The sequence below is a fragment of the Tinamus guttatus genome, unplaced genomic scaffold, assembly GCF_059628265.1.
Source record: "Tinamus guttatus ecotype Peru unplaced genomic scaffold, ASM5962826v1 Tinamus_guttatus_pri_ptg000284l, whole genome shotgun sequence".
NCBI classification, from domain to species: Eukaryota; Metazoa; Chordata; class Aves; order Tinamiformes; family Tinamidae; genus Tinamus; species Tinamus guttatus.
This window is the reverse complement of record NW_028288818.1, coordinates 750,561-768,814: the sequence shown is the minus strand read 5'-3', so window position 1 is coordinate 768,814 and position 18,254 is coordinate 750,561. Positions and strand designations below refer to the sequence as shown.

At 45.1% G+C, this 18,254-nt stretch overlaps 2 protein-coding genes across 2 annotated transcripts; one reads left to right on the top strand and one right to left on the bottom strand.

Moving 5' to 3' along the window:
- The first annotated feature begins 1,107 nt into the window (after positions 1-1,107).
- POU2AF3 (POU class 2 homeobox associating factor 3) lies at positions 1,108-5,396 on the top strand. The gene is made up of 4 exons (XM_088527390.1): positions 1,108-1,245; positions 3,032-3,089; positions 4,172-4,398; positions 4,890-5,396. Exons 1-4 carry the CDS (start codon positions 1,108-1,110, stop codon positions 5,226-5,228), a joined length of 762 nt encoding a protein of 253 aa, XP_088383516.1. The 3' UTR covers positions 5,229-5,396.
- Positions 5,397-10,661: 5,265 nt separating this feature from the next.
- On the bottom strand, positions 10,662-18,254 carry NFKBID (NFKB inhibitor delta). Its single transcript, XM_010219446.2, has 7 exons — positions 18,174-18,254; positions 17,571-17,717; positions 15,674-15,725; positions 15,119-15,288; positions 14,593-14,709; positions 11,232-11,396; positions 10,662-10,746 (listed from the first exon to the last, which is right to left on the bottom strand). Exons 1-7 carry the CDS (start codon positions 18,249-18,251, stop codon positions 10,675-10,677), a joined length of 801 nt encoding a protein of 266 aa, XP_010217748.2. The 5' UTR covers positions 18,252-18,254; the 3' UTR covers positions 10,662-10,674.

The window sequence follows — 18,254 nt, the reverse complement described above, 5'->3', positions numbered from 1 at the left end:
CCCTACCCTCATGTCCTTTACACTCAGTTCCTCTATTTTCAGTTAATTGCAAACAGTACATAAAAATTAAGAGTTGAATAAGCCTCAGCTACTAGGAGCACAACTCAGGGAAGCCCCCTGCAAGGCAGTCACAGCCTGGCTGGCTGCTTTTCCCAAGGGATCTGCCCATCCCTTGACATCTCCTCAGCCTGCGCGCCTTGGTGGGCAGGGGTGGGCGGTCAAGCCAGAGGGGCACAGCAACAGCCCATGATGGAGCAAGGCTGCAGCAGACGAGGACCTTGTCCTGGGGAGAGAGATTTCCTTGGCAAGCTGGCCAGGAAGCTGCTCCTGGCAGCCCTGTGCTACATCCCCCAGCTGCCGTGGGCAACCAGCGCAGGAGGGAGACCTCACTCGTGGCAGTAGCAGCAGGTACTGGATGAAAATAACAGCAAGTCTGGATAAAAACTGGATTCTGGGAGGTTCTAACTAGGACAGCAAGAGTACCGCAAGTGAAAGTGGCTGGTCAGAATAGGCAAATTCTTTACCATTTCCTGTACTGAGTCCCTCACTAGGTAGTGGTTGGAGATCTTTTGGAGCTGGATTAAAGACAAAACAATGCTTATTTGCAGCAAGTAGGAGCTGTATACAAGGGGCAAAATGAAGAGATAATCTAGGTTTGGCAGAAAATGAATCACAAAAGCAGTAACTTTATTCATGTTTGTTTAGTCCTCTGAATGACCATCTTGCGTATTTACATTGTGTTATTCCTAGGCTTCAGCTGCCAGATGATGTGGTTCCTTCATCTATTTTCAGGCAAATACAATAGCAATTTAAATGAATTCAGCAGAAGCATCAGATGGAAGTGGGGATTAGAACACCTGGAAGGGGAAAAAGAAAAAAAAGAATAAAACCTATATGATTCATGGATATAAATTTGGATCATCACCAACTTTTTCATAAATGTCAGGTGTGACATATTTCATGCTTGTGGCAGGCTTGAATAGCAAGTGCTAAAGCTGCTTTACGCTGTGATTACAAGTGACTTACAGTGACTAGTTAATCACCTGTTAACTAAGCAGACTCCACACAGAGCCTACCAGAGTGCACGGGTGTTGCTCTACACTCTTCATGCCCCCCACATTGAGAAGTGTCTTCCTGCTCATTATTTCAGGAAAGCCCAAGGTGTACCAAGGCGTTAGAGTAAAGATCACAGTTAAGGAGCTGCTGCAGCAGAGAAGAGCACGACAAGCAGCAACCAGTACCATGGTAAGGAAAAAACCTTTGGCTCCCCTTTGCCTCTTTCCCTTAATCCCTGTTGTCAGCTGTAACCCTCAGGCAAAAGAGAGCCCTTGGGCCTGAGCACAGAAGGCTTTGAAGGCGGAGGAGAAGAAGGGTCAGGCAAGACAGCTGTGGCAGTGCTCTGTGACAGCGATAATCTGGCCCCACTAGTGCAAGGAGACTAGTGCAGGGAGAGAGCAGACAGTGCTCCAGACATGTCACTCACCCAGAGGAGGGCCCACGTGGAGAAGTGACAGCCCAGCTTATAGATAACAGAGCACCTCCAGTACCATTATATTGGCAAAACAAGATGGGTCATGCTCTCTGTGTCCCCCTGCTTAGATCCCAGCATCAGCTGAAGGATGTATCCTCTCCAGCTTAGCTTGGGTGTCGCTGGGGAGAAACCAGAGCAAAATTCCTGTTGCGTTCAAGTTTCCCAAACCTCTTCTTTTGACAAAGGTGCGTACACATGTCCTCCCATGAGGCCTTAACTATCAGTCTTCATGGTCAATGCACCTGCAAGAAAAGGGAGTGGAAAGGGTTTAGGAATTTAGGGTAAGCATCAGTTCATGGTACCTGGCTGGCAGAAAGGAAAGGAAAGGAAACCAGACATAGGATGAGACCCAAAAAGGAGGACTTAGTCCTGCCCTGTTGGGGCTGCTGTGACCTCCTAGCCCTTAGCACAGAATGGGGGTACATTCAACTGCTTTGCTGAATTTGTGTCTGTAACATGGTTCAATACCAGCGGGGCAGCTTCTAGCTCCACCTCCTCCAAAGGAAAGGAAGGGGACAGGCTCCCTGGTATGTAATCCCCCCACACACGCACCCAAAACACTCCAGCCTCTGAGAGAGCCCTCCAGCTTCAGTTGCCCTAGGCATTTGCATAAGGAGGATCATAAATCATTACTGCTTCTCGGGTCATGACATTACAGCCCTGGATGATTTTCGGATTTCATCTCCCACCTCTTGTGCCTTGGGGCAGCTGAATGTACAAACTGCTCATCAGCACAGATGTTTTTTGCTCCGCACAGTGAGGTTGCATAGTGCTCCTTTTGCCCATGGAGGAAAAACTAGCAAGGTGCTGTTGCAGGAGGTGACCTTCGTGGTTTTGTTCTTGGGGTAAATTTTCCCCCCCACCCTAGATGATCGGGTTCCTGTATTTCCCTGTCAGCTTCAGCTTCCCACTTTTTCTCAGGAAATGAAACACTCTGTTTTCATGCACCATTAAGCTGTGCTAGAGCCGGGAGCAGTATCAGAGTTGCTGAAGTGACACCGGCACAAGCAGAACAAGCCCCTCGCGTGCCTAGACACAGGGATACCCGCAACTGCCTGTAGCAACATTTCAGTGCAGCAACTGTGACATTCGTTAGCTTCTCCTTCTTAATTATATCTATCTCTGCAAGTGCTTTGGGATGCCTCTGCTGTGCAATCCATGGTCCTGGGAATTAGCACATGTTAAAACACAACTACAGGTTCAAAGGCAGCAACAACACTACAGAAATAACAGTAACAGTGCAGTGAAAGGCACACACTCACAAAATGATATACTGAGGGCTTTAAAACAGGTCAGTGCCCTGACCTACTTAGGCTTAGGGAACAACCACGATGTCACTCTTGTCTATGCTAGGAAAGTTGTCCAAGTCACAGCCCAGTGTCTCAGAGGCTGCCACATCCGTGAAGTGTTTACGCAGACGAGGTTGAAGCAAAATCCGGACTTACCTCAGCGTGCAGAGAAGTGCTCAACTTACCTTTCTCTTTACTTCTCTTTGGCTAGGTTTCTCTGGGCAGCAGCAGCATCCAGTTTTCGGAGTCCGTGTCTCCTCCGCACCCAGGTACAAAGCCTATGATACCATGTCCTCCCCTTTCCCAACTATTCCAGAGTCCTTCTAGCCCTTGGTGAGGCAAGCACTGCCAAATATCTACAAATGCAGCCAATCAGTGCCCGAACAGAACCCGCAAAATGCAGATGAGGATGCCGCAAGGCCAGCAGGGTACATTTTATCCTCTGCAGGAGCATGCTCACATGTTCTCATTCGCAGTCCATTTTTCCCACTGCAAGGAGTAACTGCCTCTTCAGGAAGGGATGCTCATTCCCCAGGAATAGTTCTGCAGGCTTTGCCTTTGCCAGGACGCAGTCTCTGGATCCAAATGGAGCTGCAGAGTCAGATCACCTTAGAGCATGTTGCTGAGCTCCTGTTTCTAGTGGAGTTAGCTGTTCGTGCTCTCCTCTGGCAGAGCTCACGGGAGCAAGAGGAGTGTCAGGTTTTCAGCAGCCCACACAGTTTCTTCCTCATGCACGTGAATATTTAAGGAAAGGAGTAGTGGGGGTGGGGGGAGAAGTAGCACTTTCAGGGCTTTCAGATCCTTCAATCACTCTGCAGTCAAAAGCAGAGAGATTTGAAAGGTTTGGCAGGTGTGAATATATACATTGTAAGTACAAGGAAATGATTAAATCATCAGTATCTGGGAATCAATTTGTTTATGTTAATACAGAAATGTGAGACACACTAAAGGTCTTTCAGGTAGATAAGTCTTCATCTATTTATGTATTCTGGGTATGTGCTTCTCACTTGCTCCCCTCTTCCAGCTAAGCACTTTCACCCCAAACCTGCAAACCTCTGCTAGTCCCTGTCCAAAATGCCCGGAGCAAGAGGAAGAAGTTCTAGCAGTATTTAAAGACCTCAGAGATTTCCAAAAGGACTTAAACTTCCCAAGTCATTTGCGATCTTTTGAGCATCTTTGTCCTGGTTCCTGCTCTCCCAGAAAATCCTGGCTGACCTTGAAGGCCGTTTTCTTAAATTTGTGAGGATGCTGAGCACATGAGAGTACTGATATATGACCTGGGGAAACATCTGCCTTTTGTTGGGACATACGTGGAATAACTTGCTGCTTCCCGGTTTATCTTCTCTCCTAGCACCTTTTGAGGCAGAATCCATCTCCTCTGCTCCCAGCTACTGCCCATCACGGCAGTTTTCAGACTGCCTCTCCTGCGAAGAAAGCCCTAGCTATTTGGAGCAGCTGGTAGATTCCTACCTCCAGGCAGAGGCACCCTTAGACCCAGCCCTCAGTGCTCTCCAGACGCCCTCACACTACATCTCCGACTCCTTCCAGCCAGTGCCGCACTGCTTTAACCAGAGCCTGGTAAGCTTTGCGTTCCCCAGGAGCAGCCAGAAACACACTCAGCGGGAACTGGGGACACATCTTGGGGCAAAACAGCGGCAAGCTGCTTGGGAAACCTGGTAGCTTTTAGAGGTATTGAGGAACAGCCACAGCAACTCAGGCTGCTTAATAGGACTCAGTCTCTAGCATGATCTTCTGTGTCGTCTCCATCAGAAGCAGAAGAAGAGGAAGCCCACACCTGGAGAGAGGCTGCAGAATATGGAACATGCCTCTTCCAGATCCTGTAGATTTCCTGCAAGGAATAGCCCTGTTAGTACTAGCAGTTGTTAAACTCACAAACTGCTATTCGGTGCTGAGGTCCTAGGAAATGCCTTTTGCTTTTAAGTCCCCAAAACCTGAACCAGGGTATCCAGACCCGTCTGAGAAAGGCAGGGGTGTGGAAATAGTTCCCAGAATGGCATCCTAAGACATTGTTGGGTGTTTTTGTCTGTTTTTTTTCTCCCAAACTCCAGGCTCCTGGATCCCCTAGCTCAGCTGATATGTCGAGCCCATTAAACTATAGCTGCTCCCCACCTCAGCTACCTCCTTTCACCCCGCTGCCCCACAGCCCTCCCTCTGCACTGGACACCAAGACCTACGGCTACCCTGCCGAAGAGTGGCCCTGCCATACCCCCTCCCTGTACACGGCCTCCGCCTGCTGCTGTGCGTCCTGCGGCTCCGAGCACGGGGACACGCGGGTCCCGGAGTACTTCCCCTGCCCTGGCACAGACTGCATGGACTACCTGCCACCTGTGGCCGTGGCCGATGACTTCTTTCGAAGGGCTGGTAACTGGGACATCTGCTACAGCTAATGGGCACAGCAGTTTTTACACATCCATTGTATCCAAATAAGATCAATTGCCCATGAACTATGCAAAGTACCACTGCTAACACAGCCCTGTTTCTTCTTCACTACTCACAAGTTTTCTATGCAGCATTATCACTACATTACTGTTCCTGTTTTGTATGGTCAGGATTTTTTTTTTTTTTTAAGAAAGCCTAAGTCACCTTACCAGGCACAGAACTTACTAGACACTAACACTGCTCTTTTTATGACAAATAAATAATTTTGTACTCATGCTGAAGCCTGCTCATTCCTACCGCGCTGAGCATTTGCTGAACACCTCTGAGCTGATCTCTGTCCTGGCCCTGTCAGCACCAAGCTGAAGGCGGGAGGCCCACAGCAGCCTGCCTAGGGAGCAATTTCTCAGCAGTACGAAAAGTCTCGCTCACCCTTTGCAGCAGATGAAAAGTGTATGGGCCTCTCAGCACCCAGCACGCCAGCCAGAAAGCTGGGCAGCTGCTCCCTCTGAGATGGACCTGCTTCTTCTCAGCCACTGCTTTTGTTCGTGCCACCGCACTGATGCTCTCCAGCAGCCCGTGCACAACAGGCCTGCTATTTCCCGTGTAAGCTCAGTGCTTACTCTGGGCATCACGTGCCAGAGAGGCTCTGCTGGCCTGCCCAGAGGTCAGTGCTAGCAAAAAAAAAACTTCTTTGGCTACCTGTCAACACCTGCTCCCCAGGGAAAGCAGAGCTTTAGTGAGAGGCTGAGGTAGCTGCAAAACCTTTTGTCTAGTTTGGTCGGTTGATACCAGGTTTTTTCCCCACCTTTGAGCACAATGAGCTGTAATAGGAGCTAAGCAATTTCTTTTAATATAGTGGGAAAGTTGTAACACCTGAGGACTCACTGTTTGTTGCGTAACCCAGACCTTCTCAAGACTGTCTTACCTCCTTTTAGCAGCCCTAAGTGAGACAGACTGGCAAGCAGTCAGGTCCTAAGCTGAGCACCCAGACTGGAAAGAAAGAAACATTTCACATATTGAATCCAACGCAAACTTAAAAAAGATTAAGTGTGTCTGAAGGCGAACTCACAGTGTAACAAGCTCTAGGCTAACCTCCTCCTCCTCCAGACACTTCCACAGTTAAATGGAAAGTTTTCTTCTTCCTAGGCACTTAGTATATCTGCATTGCTGGGAACATAGCAAGAAACACACATGTCTCAGCTGGTAAGTGGGGATATGTCCTCCATAATACCTAAAGCAAGAGCAATCAATATTTGCTTACTCTGAAATCTGTGAAGAACCAGGTAGAGATTAACTTTTTTTATTTGGATTTTTATATATATATATGTGCACACACACACACACACACACACACATATATATATATATAAAATGCCAGTTTCTCCATCAAATATGCAGATCCTTCTTTTGCTTTTCCGAAGTCTTCTTTAAAATATTTTGACAACCTTTAATAATGTAGTTGCACCTTCTCAGTTCTTACATATTTAGTCTCAGAGCTGGTCTCAGTGATGAAGACTTTCGGTCATAGAAAGCCCATAAAAAGGAGTTAGGCAGCAGCTGTCTCTCTGCTGCAGCACAAGGTGCGATTACCCTTGTGCAAAGACACTCTCACAGTCATCATTTCAGCCATGATGGTAGAGACTTCAGTCACTTGGGGTTATCTCAAGACCTTGGAGGAGTTAAACTTCATTTCTAGCCTGCTGCCCAGCTCCCTCAGAGATTGCTACTCCTCACCCCTGCTTGCAGCACTGGCACATCTTTCACCACCTATCAGAGCATATTATCACCAAAGTTAAATAGCCACGGGTGAGGCAAGATATTCAAGGCTTCCAGTGGAAACAGGATGACCACATCTTCCCCGTGGGCTTGGCAGTGTGGGCCTAAACTTATAAGAACCAGCAAAAGCTGCTCTCATATAGCAAGGGAAACAACATGTGAAAATAACACGTGAGCATCAAACAAAGGGAACGCTCTTGTTAACACGTTTTACGACAAGATTAATAGTACCCCAGTGTACCAAACAAACAGTGCCAGCAAGGAAGTCAACTCTAGTATGACAGCAGTATTCCAGTCCAACAACATTTACATCACCTCCACATTAAACAGACACCTAAATCTGGTACAGCAGCAGCAAATTCCTGTTTTAGTGGCATATATCTGTACAGTTGTCAGTGGTTAAAGTGCAATCCCCAAGAGGACTGCCTTGTACAAGCAGAGACTGCAGTGTGCAGTGGGGACGTTTTGTCTGCCATCAAACCTATGGCTAGTGTTTAGAGATGAACACACAGAAGTGGCAAACTGGGCTGTAAACCCACCATCGCATGCCTATTCCTGCTTCTCCAATATTGCCTTACTCTGGGAAAAAGAAAAAAACATCTACCCGATGACAAATCTGTCTTCAAAGGGCTGGTCTGCTCCCTCTCCACTGAATCTCTCCCAGACTTCAGGGTTGTAGGTGGCTGAGGTCCTGTGATGGGAGCATGCCATGTGTTTTTAAAGATAACAGAAATTTAACAGCTCTTGGCACCATGCTGCATTGGACCAGCTGCTCTGAAATTATCAGCTGCTCTGATGGGACTGGGGTAATTCCAGGAAAATGCTTCTGTGCTCCTGGGACTCTGGACTCTGACAGCTTCTACTAAGTAGGTTGCACTGCCCTTCGACCCTTACAGCCACTTTGAATGATAAACATTCCTATTCCTCTGCTGCTCTTTCTCCAGTTGTTCTGCTGCTCTCTAGGCTAGGGACTGCAACCGCATTTTAGATGCTGTTGGTCTCCACTTCTATGTCAGTGGCTCCAGGTGACATACGTAGTGCTAGTAAAAGCTTGCAATTGCGGGATTGGGTATGATTAAAAGGGATGAAAGCAACAGAGCAGGACTATTCAAAGATTGTTTGTGCTCTTTTCGAGCTATGCAGAACATCATCTTTTCCCATTTCCCCTTCCCACCCTGCCAAAACACATAAGCTAAAAGAATATACTTTGGGTCATATCTCCAAAACTGCTGACACAGTATCACTGAAATTCTAGCATTTCAGCAGTCCACACCATGTGAAGTTCTGTCATCCCATGTAAACCTGTACTTACACAAAAGTTAGGAGTCTTACAAAAGCCAGAAATGGTCCCAGAAGTAACACACAATTTCAGAGAAAATAAAAGGCTCTTAATTTATTTTCCAGTTACACAGAGTATTTGATCAAAAGAACTTTCCTTACCAACAAACCAGTGACTTTTCCATGGTACCACTTCAGAAAATTTGTTTAGTGATAACAAGCTTTTGTTATTAGCAACTTATCCAAAGCCACGGGTAGGAAGGAATAAACTGTGCAAACAGAGGGATATCACAGGCTGCCAATACTGCTAAGGTTATGCAAGGAACACTCTCTCTGAAACAGTCACAAAAATATTGAGAGATGAACCGTGAAATAAGATACAACTCAAATCAGTGAAATTCACCCCAGTACAGAAGATTTAACACCCAGATCCATTCTGGGCCTTAAACAGGAATTTCTTTAATACACAGGCCAGGAGCCAGCTGGCTTAACAGGGAAGGGAAAGGTGCTTTACGTGCAAGGGGAAGCAGCAGCCACCAACTCTCTCATGGATCCTGTCCAAAGACAATATGATAAGTTTGTTGGTTGTGGCTGGCTTCAGAGAAGGTGTACTTCTGATGTACGAGCTTTGGAAACTTAAACAAGGAGATGTCTGTAATGAGAATGAGTCTTTTCTGGGCCAGGCATGGGATGTTCTCTCTGAAAATCTCATCTCTCACCTCTGGCTACAGAGCGAAGCAGCATCTCTCCCTTCCCAGAGAGACATTTTCCCTGATATGCTGGAGATGGTGATGTTTACAGATTATAAATCGCTGACCAGTCTACTCTGAACTAAACATGGCCAGGTGAAATGATGAAGACAAACCATTTGGGAAAACAGCTGATGTATTTTTTTTTCATTGCTGCAGAAAGGCATCCCACAGACACTTCTAGAAGGCAAAAAGCCTTTAGGAACAGAGGGATGTTCCCTACTGCATCTCACGCCAAGTGTTACTCACAGATTTACAACTTTGTTGCTAGCAAGTTCAGGAAACAGACAATTTATTGACCATTTCTGTCTTGACACATCATACTGAGTCACCAATGCAGTTATCACTCGATTCAGGGCTTGTTATAGCATCGGTTAAAAGTAAGAAAGTGCATGCTTTAGCTGGCCTGTACCCAGATGTATGCAAATGTATGCAAACACATGCAAATACAAGTCTACTTTTTTGTCAGATTATGTTGGCAGGTTTGTAGGCATGATGTAGTAAGAAGCAGTAGCAAAACAGCTAGGAGAAGGGCTGAGAAAGTCGCAGAGATCTATAATAAGGTTATACACATTTCTTAATAGCTTTCGTTCAAGCCTGCTAAACAGTTGTTTAAACAGGCTGAGTTTGCAAAGCTCACAAGTGCTTTAGAAACCCCAGCAGTCTCCTTGAGGAGCTCATCAGTGGATGATCAAGGAAGTTACTGCAGTGATTTAGGATCACTTCACCTTTTTGTTCAGTCCTGTTAGAAAAAATAACTTGTGCAACACTGAAAAAACAGCAAATTCAGAAAGCTCACTAAAGATGAGCCACCTTCTGTGAACAGGTTGTCAAAACATAGCTTTCCCTCCCCTCAGGCATTTACTTTCACTCCTACTGACCCAGCAGAGACATCACTGCTACTTGATTGCACAGCAATTCACAAATAATTTCACAGAAAGAATAAGAAGAATCTATTAAAACATCCCCTAAGATAAGTAAGGGAATAGGAGAGCACTTTCCACATTGCACTCTGTTCTTTTGCTCAAGCCCACCCCACTCAAAGATTTTCTACCACATTTATTTCTAAATGCTGTCGGTGATATCATCAGACAGTCTTCTGCTCACTCAGCTGCAATACAGCCCTGTCAAGCATACCTCCTCAGGCCGGCTTGGCATTTTCAGGCTGTCAGGAACAGTTGGGGTATTTGCACACCACAAAGGCTTCAACGTTCACCCAATACCTCTGTACAGGGCCTACCAAAAGGTAGAGTTTTAGCCTATTTTATAGCAGTGTTTCTCAACCTTATCTCAAAAGATAAAGGACTGTCTTGTGTTTTCTTGCTGCCATAGTTTTCAATTACCACGAAATGAAAGTTTGACTGTACATTTCTGTAACAGCCATTCACTTTGCTTGTTTTCTTGCTTACAAGCAAGAGTACATTTGAGGATTATCAGTTGTTTTGTAATAAAGCTTTCAATTGTTTCAAAGTACATCTTATGATACATTACATATTGCAAATGGTTCACAGGTTGAAAAACACTGTCACACACCCCTGGTTTAAAGACTCTAGGGACAGAGACACTTTGATTAACCATCCTCACAGCTTTTCTAAAGGACTTGTACAACTGGTAAGATGAAGTTGAAGGCAGGCCAAAAACCGCAGGCAGCCTAGGATCTGGCATTTCGGCGACAGGAAACAAAGGCAGATGCAACTCTCCCTTTCTTCAGCAAATGCCTAATCTGCCAAAAAATGTAAAAGTTTATAAAGCACTGTGTGAAACTGCAGATGAGTGCATGTATTAGCTGTGTGTGTGTGTAGACATATGTATATATTATGTGTTTATACATATATACACACACATATATGTGTGCATACCTTATCTTACATATATATTTCTACATACACACCATAAAAATTCATATATACGTATGAGAGATTATAATGAACTCCAGGGGCCATGAAATCTGAGCTTCACTTGCGATTTGTTCCCATTATAAACGAGCTGTACACTGATACCTCCCCTGATCTTTTTTGAGTACCAGCTAATTCCCTTATTTATGCTACTGCACTATGGGTTTACCCAAGCAGAGAACCCCAGTCCACACCACTCCAATCTCAGACCCGTATCATATGCTTTGATGACAGCATGCCCTCACTCTTCCCCTGATAAGCACAGAAAAACATGCGGATGTGTTAGGAAGCAGACACAATGTCAATCACGTACCTGATCCCCAGCCTTCCCAGAAGGAGCCATGTGGACTGGCTGATCGTTGTCTAAGTTTCGGATGCTCGGATCTGCCCCGTGGTCAAGGAGCAACTGGATGATTTCTTTCTGGTTCTTGTCATGTTGCAGTGCAGCTGCCATATGCAAAGCTGTGTTCCCGTGAGCCTTATGTCATTGGGGAAAAAAAAAAAAAAAGGCAAAGAAAAAACAGAAACATTCTGATAAACTATGTCACCTTCTCAGAACTGTCCTAGAAGCTGAAAATGGGAGAATTGTGAAATACGGAATGAGGAAACCTCACATCATTGCTTATCTGGAGGTGAGGGAATATCCCTGCTCTGAGTTCCCCATGTATAGCTGCTCATGGCTTAGCAGGACTGTGGGAGATATAGGGATGTAGATTTCTCTCTGTGATATAGCACTACAGATTGGGCATCTTTCATACTTCGGGTACAGATTCTTTGCTTGAACATCATGTAAGGGCTGACAAACAGTCCTGTCATCTGCGTGGAGATACAGCACTGGAGCAGACAAAATAAATCAGGAAGGACTCCGGACATTCTCCTCATTCCAACCCAGAGTGCTGAGGGCTGCACTTGACTTTATTGTCTTTGCCCCATCATTAAACAGAGTCCTAAGGTCAAGGGCCAAGTTAAGCATTTCTTGACTCCAGCATTTTGAGGGACAGAATTTGAGTAGAAACCAGACACAATTTGCTGCAATACCACGGAGAGACACAGGATGGAGCACACAGCAATTTGTTGTGGAAAAGCTTTGGTATCACCAGACCGTATAGAAATCGGTGCCGCTGCCTAGTCAGTTATGACTGCTAACGGTTTGAAATGACAACGAATTAATAAGCAAATGTATATGGCCAGGTATTATTTTTAGTCTGCAAGTAGTCTCATTTAGGCAGCTATATGTTTTTTTTTTCTCTCTCTCTGAAATGATCATGTTTCTCAGGTTCATTTCTCATGAATTTGGAAGGTTTGGACATGCACTATAACCCCTATTACTATTCCATTTTTTGAAAGGAATACACGTAATATTCCAGTCCTATTGACCAGTGACACGTAGTGACTTTGAAGCACAGAAGGAAGGAAAAAAAAAGGGGGAGGGAGGAATATTATGGAAATCTTAAAAGCTCTTTTTACCCAATGTATTTTTACAAGCCCTGAACCAGCAGATCCTTGTCAATTTTATCATCTCATAAACTCAAGGGATGGTCTCAAACTCTTTATAGCATTTCTCATTAAAATGGAAGCATCTGCATTTGTTTGCTTCAATAAATGCACAAACATTTGATATCTTCCAAATTCAGGGACAGGGCTAAGAAAATACAGCAATATGACAGCTGACAGTTCCTGATCTTGAAGCCTTTTCCACTAGCTTTAATAGGGCTGATCTGAGACAACAGACACCCATATATGGGCTCTAAAAATTGTTCAGGTGGAATTTACCTCAAAGGTCTAAATGTTTTTTCTCGTTATAAGAACCACAAGGAAAGAAATAGATGAGCCAGGGAAGCCCAAACATAAAGACTCCAGCACCCCTGTTTTCATGCCTTTTTCCTTCTTAGGAGAGTTTAGAAGTTGGGATCGGGAATCAGTCAAGCTTGCCATCATATTTCTCACCATCCTAGACAGTCTACCAACAAGACTGAGGACTCCAGGTGATCCTATCACAGCAGAAAACTCAGAGGATTGTGATCAGGAGCAGCTCCTGATCACTCCCGAGGACAGGCTAGTGCCTGCTTAATGGGTCTTAAAAGTTACAGAAAGAATGGAGCAAAAGGCAGTATAATTTCACCTCATAGAAAGGCAGAAACACAGTGTAGGCACCCTCACGCACAAGACAAAAACTGATTCCAGTCCAACAGAGATCTGTAGGAAGAAACACGAGCCCCATATCTACTTCCCAAATCACTGAGTAAATAGAAAATAATCAATTCCTTTCTGATGGACACAAACGCAAGGATGCTGTACGCAGTACAGGGCAAGGCTAAGAGATGGTGACCTTCTTGAACTTAAAAGCTAATGCACTGACCCTCTCTAAACAGGGAGTCACTGCCTTCTCCTCCCCTCCCACTGTCCTTCTTGATCATGCAAATAGTTCAACTCTGCAGGAACACCCAAAATATCTGCTTAGCCCTGCTGGAGGTGGGTAGCTAGCCAGGAGCCAAAGCTCTGGCTGATGGCACAGACCGATGTCTCAGCAAAGGCACAGGAATGTCAGGATTTCTGCTCACGAGGATGGGTGCAGCCCAGATACAGCTGTAAGATAATGTCACTGCTTTGTGTCTGCTCAGAGGTGAAGTTTGGGGCAGCGAGGGGATGGGTGACTCAGTGGCAGCACTGGAAAGGTTTCTAGCTTGCTTTCTCCATCCTAGGGATAGTCCTGCCTCCAGAAACCCTACACTGAGGAACCAGCATAAGCAAACCTTCAACTTAGGAAGCAGGGTTGTGCAGAGCACCTACAGCCACAACCTACAGCCACGACCAGTCTCAAGTCCCCAGATTCAGAGGCAATACTTTCCAACGTGCCTCTGCTCAGCAAGGATGCTGCCTCCCTTCAAAAAGCTGTTTTTGCTATGCTCCACCTGCTTGGCAGTGTCAGTGTCTGGTTCACTGCCTGCAGTACGTGTGTGTCTTTCCTTACTGCTCATGACAGCTTTTAAGGCTTGGTGGGTCCTGTAAATATTTTGATTCTTCAGGCTCAGACTCACAGCCAGCCATCACAACAAGCAATTTATGCTCAGGCACCAGCAGAGCTGGGAAACTTGCAAATACGTTTAAGGCAGGAAGGATCACCATTACTGAACTAGGAGTTCAGCCCTTCACCACAGATGGTCTTCCGACAAAGATCACTGGCATAGAGCTGTCCTAACTGTTGTGTCTCAGCATCACGTTGCTGTCAACAGCAAAGCGTTGCATCACTGCAGATCTGTTTTCTCAGTCTTCATCCCAAGCTCATGCTCCCTCCTCAAGTAACTGCCTCCTATGTCCTTTCTCTTCCCTGCTTCTCTTGCTCACTCCTGTTAGCTTCTCCTATTGGGAGAAAGCTCAAATTTCATGATAAAACTCAAGAGTTCCAGCCCAGCAGTACCTCTCAGGTAAGATATCTAATTACTGGAAAGCAGAGTTTTGGGTTCAAAAAAAATCAGATTCGGATTCATCAACTACTGTTCTTTTCCCTCCAGGAAAAAAAGTATGGGGGGAGAGGATACCTGATTTCTGCAGGACTAAAGACGCCTCCTAACAGCCCTGTCTACATGCAGCCTCCCACTGCAATCCAGGTCTCACATTAACTTCTCTCTACACCTCCTTCACACATGGATTTCTACACAAGTCCTCCAGCTCACCTTGCTGTTGACAAAATCCTTGGACTTGAAGGGGTTCAGCTCCAAGAAGTATCTGAGCAGAAAGATGTTCCCATCCTGGACTGTATAGTGAAGAACCGTCTTGTTGCTTTTCACATCCTGTTTACAAGCAGAAGAGCAACACAAAATAAGAAAAGTTTTGCAGAGCAGCTTAAAGACATTATACAAGTGCAATAGACAAGCCTCGGCCAGCTCTGCGGCTCTATAGGAGCACCTATCTCCCTTCAGTGGCCATATTACTGTCCAGTCTTTGCTTCAACACCTTCCCTGAGGAAACCAGTTCCAAAATGCCAGAGTTGGGAGCCAAAATTCTCACCCAACCTCTATTCATCTAATACTGCATCCAGTCACTTGAAAAGAGCTTGCTCCTCATGCCAGCAGTTCATTTCTTCTTCAATTCTCTACTTTGAGCACAGCGCAAGCGTCAAACAGCTCAGCAGAGCTTTCCCACGTGAACAAACAGCACAGACAAAATGAGTGTCAGGGACAGGCAGCACTGATGCCTTACCCGGCTGTAGATGGAGGCTCCTGTCTGTACCAGGAGGTGGATACAGGACTCCAGCTCTTTGCTCTGGTGCTGAAAATTCCTCTGCTGCTGCTCCACCGTGAAGCAGTGACCCCGCTGCTCCCGCAGCAGCGTGTTATGAGCCAGGACAGCACAGTGCAGCGGGGTATGGCCTGGAAAACCAAGGCAGGAGGGGAGATAACAACAGTCCCAACAAAGTTACGGATTCAAAGAGAGGAAGTGAGGGCTTGGGGGCTGAGCGTGTGTGTCCGTATCTGTGGTTTTCAGGCCCAAGCCCTTCAGCTGGTCTTTGAAGTACAGTGGTGGTGGTTGTATAAGATGCTTTGCAAGGCACTTCAGGTTTATGTGTGCATTTAAAAACGACTGAACATTTGAGTTCACAACAAGGATTTCCCCAGGGTAGTTTCTGAAGCTACTCTGGCCTCCCAGCACATCAGCACATATCAATGAACATCAGACAAAGTCTGAAATAGTCAATATGTTTTTTTCATTTTATTGCTGCCACTATAAAATCTTCATACAGACAAGAGGTCTTACCTTCAAAATCCTTCATTTCTAAATCAAGAGGGAAACCTAGTGACAATATAACCTATAATTGACAAATGAAATGAAAAATTTTAGTTCAGTGGAGTGGAACGTTGTCAAAGTCAGAATTAATTAAAACTAAAAGTCAATAAAAAAAGAAAAAAGGAAAAACATCATTTTCTGCAAGCTAAGCTACTATTTCATCCTGGATTTTAGTGCTATGAATTCTATTCTCAAATAGTAATGTTCAGGTTAATCCAGGATGATTGCTTTTCCCAAATCTAGAGGTCAGGCTACTCTCCCTTGCTCTTTACCCTGACCTAAGCAAACAAACACCTCCATAGCACCAATTCTTCTTATTATGTTACTCTTGACAAGCAAAAATGAAAATCTCTCCCTGACACGTAGTGCAAAAGTTTATTACATAAAAGCTGCCTGACAATAGATATTCTCAGTCTAGATTTATGTATTTATTTAAGGTGCAGCAGTATGAAAGGTTAATAAAATGGTTTGTTGCAAGGGCTACAGCAGTAAAAATGCACAACTTATAAAAGAAGTGAAATCGTGATCTGGAAATGAGCATTGCTTGGATTTAGCAAAGAACAAACAGTTTGAAAAATCAGCCTCAGAAAATGACTGATCTGATGAGATGCAGCTGAGTAAATCCTTATCTAAAATATTAGAGATAATACATTTTTGTTCTTGGTAGAACAATGCAAGTTGCTTACATTTCAGCATCTTGGTGGAGAATTTTGCACTGCAGTGACTCATTCAGAACCCTGTCTAGTTAGACGAGGCACAGGACATAATCTTTCCACTGAAAGATTATGCAGAGACGTTAGGGCTTGTGCTCTCTGCTCGTAACAACAGTGTAATATAGTCAGATCAAATATTGACAAATAGCTTTGAGGTGCCTGATGATTAGAGATTAAATGTTTAGGCCATTACAGAACATAAAACAGCAACAACAAAAAATTTAAAAATTTTGCTTTTTTAAGCAAGAAAACATAGCATCTCTCGGCTTTGACCCATGGGACAAGCCCATGTGTATTTCCCCTTGTTAAGTCAGGTTAAAAAAAGGCATTTCCAACAGAAAGCATTCTGGAAAGTTCTGATGGAATCATCTGAATGAAGCACGCTTTCCTTAGCTGAATGAACACCTGTTTTCCTAAGAACCCACGATGTTACACATTAACTGCCTGCTCATGACTTAACCCAGGGCATGTGCAAAGCAGGGCTAAGGAATAATGGAAAGCAAACGCTGGCGTGCAGGTGATCCTGCAGCACTTTCACTGCTACCTCCCGCATCTGCAGCACACTCAGGACCCAGCCCTCAGGGAAATCTCATCAGCACAGCTGCTCCAATTCTCTGCAACAGAGCTGCCCATCCACAAGCCTCACATGAATCAAGGGATGCACAGTTCATTTATTTAATTTAATGGCCAAGAGCTAAGCAATTAACAGCATTGTTCCAGTATACATATCTGTGTCACGTTATTCCTTTGCAGACACATTACCACTGCGGGTTCCTTAACAGACTAACTTCCTCTCCAACACTGTTATAGTCTGACTGGTGCACAAGCTAAAGGTAAGCCCTGTAACATAGACTTCTCTCTGTGTAGAAAGTGAGGAGTATTTTTAATACATTACAGCAGTAAAGCACCCTCCCAACTGCCAGATCCACCTCTTCCCTGAAATAAAACAAGAAGCCTTGGGGGCTGCTCCTAAAAATACCTCTCAAATCAGAATAACCTGGGAAGACAGTTCCTAATATGTAAAAGGAAAAAGAGACTTTGGCCCAGTTCATTGTTTATTTTTCTTTTTAAAACAGTTATTTAAAGGCACCAATACCACAACTTGATTGCAGGTTTATACTGTTAGTAATCAAAACCAGAAAAGCGTTTCCTACCTGGAGAACCTGGGCAAACCCATACGTTGCAGCGAGGTGCAAAGCTGACTGCCCTTTGTTGTCTACAGCATTAACATCTGCTCCTATCTGGATCAAATCGTAGACAATAGCTGGCTGCCTGGCAGTGACAGCCACCAGCAGAGGAGTCTGAAACAAGCAGCACAGCAAACAAAATGTGAGAGTCTTTAGGCAGATGCCACCATAAGAAACAAAGGGAAAGGGTACTTAAGCCCTGTTTTGGATAGTAGCCCAAGCTCAGCACCTCAGAAGTGTATTTTATTTCAGAGGCAACACCCTTGGCATATACCAGTCCTTCACAAATTCTTTGGCCTAAGAGACTACTGTCAACAGAGGGTGCCTTCCTAGGTCAGTGTTGCCTTAGGCCACCCTGTGAGCCACAGACTCAAAAAGACTGTTTTCCTCCCACCTAACTTCAGGTTGCTGTCAGAGACACCTCTAAGCCAGAGGTAGCATTGGCCAGTGCTGCTTCTACAGTAACCCAGGGGCTGAGCTAAATGTTCAAGGCAACAGTCACTCCCAGCCACGCAAAGCCCATGCCCACCCCAAATGCTGCCATATGTGCGAGGTGGTGGCCCGCATTACCTTTCCTCTGTGCTCCTTGGCATCAAGTCTCTGCATCTCTTTCATTCGTTCTGCAGCTGCCAACGCATACGCCCTCATACC